General features: G+C 36.1%; 1 protein-coding gene across 1 annotated transcript in view; it reads right to left on the bottom strand.

Moving 5' to 3' along the window:
• LOC109533733 (kinesin-like protein KIF11-B) overlaps positions 1 to 4565 on the bottom strand; it is an 8887-nt gene that overhangs the window by 1776 nt on the left and 2546 nt on the right. Inside the window, exons 4-6 of the mRNA XM_019899130.2 lie at positions 2504 to 3854; positions 1832 to 2074; positions 1638 to 1772 (exon numbers count right to left, since the gene is read on the bottom strand). Coding sequence (XP_019754689.2) covers positions 1638 to 1772; positions 1832 to 2074; positions 2504 to 3854 — 1729 coding nt within the window. The remainder of the gene's footprint in view (positions 1 to 1637; positions 1773 to 1831; positions 2075 to 2503; positions 3855 to 4565) is intronic.

Consider the following 4565-nt stretch of genomic DNA (forward strand, 5'->3'; position numbering starts at 1 on the left):
CTGCCACTTATGGGAACGTTTTCTTGTCTTTTTTGAGTAAACCACTTAATAAGTCCCTTGTCAACCTTTTCATGTGCAGATAATTTTAACTTCCTATATCTAACATTTGTTTTGTCATACGCTGATAAAATGTTTTCTCTGTTTGTCCATATTGTTGCAACAGTAGACTTTCCAAGTGCTAATTCCTTACACATGTCACTCTTCTTTATTCCACTTTTTATTTTGTTAATAATCTCGTATTTTTTATTTAGTGAAAAAGCTTTGCGTTTTCGTTTTTCCATTGTAAAACGATTTACATACATAACGCGGCAAAAAAACAACAAGTCACTGTCTGCCTCTCGCTCTCACTAATATAAACAAACAACTCCGCACGATTGGTGTTGCTGAGCGTGGAAGTTCGTTATAAACGGAAAGTGAATACACAACTAACCTAAAAAGTGATCGTCATATCCGGAAGTTCGTTATAACCAGTAAAAAAATACGATGGTCTTTATGGACGACGTTTCAATTAAAGGAAAAAAAGTTTGTTTTAACCGAAAGTTCACTATAACCGGGTTCATTATAAGCGGACTTTACTGTAGTTGAAAATCGAATTTCGACTTGCTATTAAGCATTATTTTGAAATTGTTCCATGTTTAATTGGTAGCATATTGGAATCCTTAAGCATTCAAAAAGAAAACTTACAAAAATTTTCGATATTGAAAAAATTCTGTTCTACTATTTTTTGATGAAAAGGCACAGCGGCAATGAAAAAGCCCTTGTCAATAATAACAATAATTTGTCAAACTGTGACTTACTTTGAATTTCCTTTCACGAATTTGCGGATATGCGATTAGTTCAGGGGAAATGCTACAGTAACAAAGCAAAAGCTGAAAGAGCTTCAACAAAGGGCGAGGAGAGTAGTTATAGGAAGATAGTGGACGATAGATATTGCTGACACTTTCCCAAGCACCAAATAAATACCGAGGAAGGGCTACATTCCTACCACGTTTGTACGATACACACAGCACAGGGAGATACAAATGGAGCAGGAGTTAATCAACTGAATTCGAGAAGCTGCTTGATAAAAGTGGATAATGAGATTACACAGGCACTAGCTTGTTTGTAGTTAACCGTTCAAATGTTTGGTGTTGTATGGAGTTTTTGTAAACACCAAACCCCGCAGAATTCGAGGTTATAAGAACAGGTTGACATTTTGAAACTACGTTGCGCAGTCAACAAATACGAAGCAACAGGTATTTGCGCAATGTTAATTAGGGAGATTACTTTGAAAAACATTGCTGGCGTATTTCTGATATAGTTTTTTGCAAATTTTTCAGTTTTTAATAACAATTAATGTCTTTTACTATTTTTTCTGTACTCCTATAACAGTGCCAGACAACACCTCCCGAAGAATGACGCCAATTTTGAATCACCCTGTATTACAAGCATTTGCGAAGTTTATAATGCAGGGCATAGTTTTCTTGATTCTGTTTGACTGGAAGGAAAAATGTAAACAAAAAGCACAAATAGCCGCCTCTATTGTTAGTATCTATAAACAGAACAAGCCAAAACAAAGCATCGGTAAGTGAAATGAGCATAAACAATAGAAAATCTTTAACCATATTATAGTTTGGCTTCTTTATAGCAATGCTTACCTGCAGCTCAATGTCTTCTCGGATTTTCTTATGAGTGTTGTCTAGTTCTTTGTTCCTCTCCTTTTCGCAAATCTCCACATTCGATTTGATATGAGCCTTACTAGCGTTAATCAGTGTTGTAACGCCCAGTTTAACCTAATTGAACAAAAGCGTAATTAATAAATCGCTGTTTGGAGGCGAAGTTTTGATCTTACATCATTAAATTCAGTCACAAGTTGCGATTTCTTGTCATCGCTTAATCTCTTCTGATCGCTATAGTAGTCATCGATTTCTTCAATGTCCTTCAATATGCCATCATATCCCAAAATATCTAACTGTAATTCCTTTAAAAGTGCCTCTTTTCTTCTTCTGTCCGTCTTCAATTTCCCTCTTATGGTATTCAGAGTGTCCCTCACTGTTTTAAAAGTGGTTGTATTCATATCGTCATAATCAGAAAGCTGGAAATACATTAGGCTCAAATTTGGCAATATTCAAATACATAAAATGGGATAAGTTATTTATAAAAATGTGTATGGTCTCGAACTTAAATTAAAATAGCCCTACTTGCAACCTTTTTGAATGATGAAAATTACCTACGCTGAATCCAATTGTTTGCAAAGCGGTCGAGGCGTAAAACAAACACAGGAAAAACACGAATTTTTGTACGTAAATGTATTATTTCAGCTTAGTGGAAATTAAAGACCTTCCTCTAATCACAATAGATTAGATAGATGAAAACAGTTTAAGAGAAACAGTATGAAAATCTGCTTTCGTTTGAAAAATGATGAACGGTCCAACATTATCTTTAAATCACGAACCATATTATGCAATGAATCGTATTATACGTGTGTTACAGCGAATACTACAAAAGACATTTCGATACTTACATGCCGAAGTACACTATCCTGAACGCGTTCGATACTGTGATGCAGTTCGGCATCATTAATCGCAGTTAGTTTGCTTGCCAGTTGCAGGGATTGTTCTTTATAAAGTAGTGAGTGTTTCTGAAAAATCGACTGCAAAGCTTGTCCATGTTCAGACGTATTCAATCTTCTTTCGTAACTTTCGCAATCGTTTTTCGCAGAACTAATATGATAATTCTGCCTGCCTACAAGGGCTAGAGTGTCTTGTAGGAAGTGACCGAATTTATTACAAGCCACTTTGGATTCCCTACAGATGGAACCCGATTTTTCCGCAATCAGTTTTTCATTGGACATGTTATTCAAATACTGAGTCTCAAGTTTCTGATGAAGCACCTCTTGGCATCTAGAGTAATCCTTTGTGATTTCCAATAGTTCCTTGACTTTCGCATCTGTCTCATTAGCGGCGTCTGCATAGCACTTCGATAAGTACTGCTCTTGTTTAATGGAAATGCGATGAACTTTCAAGCAATCCCTGGCCTTTTCGATCAATTTCTCCTTTTGCTTGCATTGGTTCATGATTTCGTCGAACTCTTGCTCTTTGAATTGGCGAATGGCTTCTAAATCTGAAATTTTATTCCGCAAATGATTGATGGTATCAGTGTGGGCGGACACAATTTGAGAATTGGCTTCAAGGCGGTCATTCAATTCCTTCCAATTATCAGGATCGAGGAAAATGCCATGTTCAAGTCTGGTAGCATATAAATCCCTTTTCAGTCTATCAATTTCTGAGGACAGCCCTTTGATCATCTGGGCTTTGGTGACCTTCTCGTTAATCATTGGAGTATTTTTTACGTCTCGTGCCCTACTAGCATATTCCAGAGTATTTAGTGTCTCCTCAAGGGACGCGTACGAAGGAGACACAGTCGCAACAATGCAAGTTTTGGTGTGACCGCCCAAACTGTCCTGGAGGATTCTTGTAAGTTTCGAATCTCTATAAGGAATATGCTTGCTGTTCTTTTCGGAAAGAATTTGTATGACTCTGCCCAGCGTTAGCAACGACTTGTTAATGTTCGCCGACTCTTGGGCCCGCTTATCTTTTGCCCCCGACTTGGCAATGTTTTCACTTCCAGCCAAATCCACAAGATTCAACTTGCCAGTTTTTAAAACCTCTTCACCATTGGACAGGATTTCCCTAGTGTGAACAGTGATGGTGAACACCACATGTGAACGCGAACTATGATTGTTCATCAACGTCGCCGCTGTTTGCCTTTTAAACATTCCTTCTTTGAGCAGATTGAAAATTTCTGAACTGTTTACCACTGATACTGATCGCAGATTCTGGATGCACACAGCTCCTTTGGTATCGTTGAAGATGCTAAAAAATCAAAACCGGCGGTTTGTAGTGAAATACGAGTTAATTCCGATTGGGTTGAATGCGTTTAGTTGTACCAATAGCTAGGCTTCTATCGTTACTTCATCCCAATTTTAGTGAAGAGAATTAATAAAATTGAAAATAGATAATTTCTATACTGTTGAGGCGGATTCATTTTTTTACAAACTTCTTGTTGGGTATTTCGCCTCAAAAATGTTTGTCTTTAAAAAAGACAGAATTTCCTCACGTCTTTTATTACAGATTGATAAATAGTGCTCCTATTTCGCAATAAGAACGAATTATTTATCAAAAAGTAATCAAGAACTATCACCTAGAGAATATCCTGCGGCACACTTAGGCTCAAGCTGTAAGAGAAAATTCCAATTAGTAAAGAAATTAATTTGAAAAATTACCTTGACGTTTCGATAGCTATTTTCTGCTATCGTTATCAAAAGAACCTAAATGAACCTAAAAAAGAGTATGTTAATAAATTGTGTAATAATAGTAGGATAATACAGTATATGAAAATTCGCTCTGATAAATTGCAATATATTATTTTATTTAATAAAAATACATAATCTTTCAATTTGCACAGACGAATTATCAGAGCGAATTTTCATATACTATATTATCCTACTATTGTTACACAATTTATTAACATACTCTTTTTTAGGTTCATTTAGGTTCTTTTGATAACGATAGCAGAAAATAGCT

Source organism: Dendroctonus ponderosae, unplaced genomic scaffold, assembly GCF_020466585.1.
Source record: "Dendroctonus ponderosae isolate FM_Combo_2020 unplaced genomic scaffold, Dpon_F_20191213v2 Dpon_F_20191213_1, whole genome shotgun sequence".
NCBI lineage: Eukaryota > Metazoa > Arthropoda > Insecta > Coleoptera > Curculionidae > Dendroctonus > Dendroctonus ponderosae.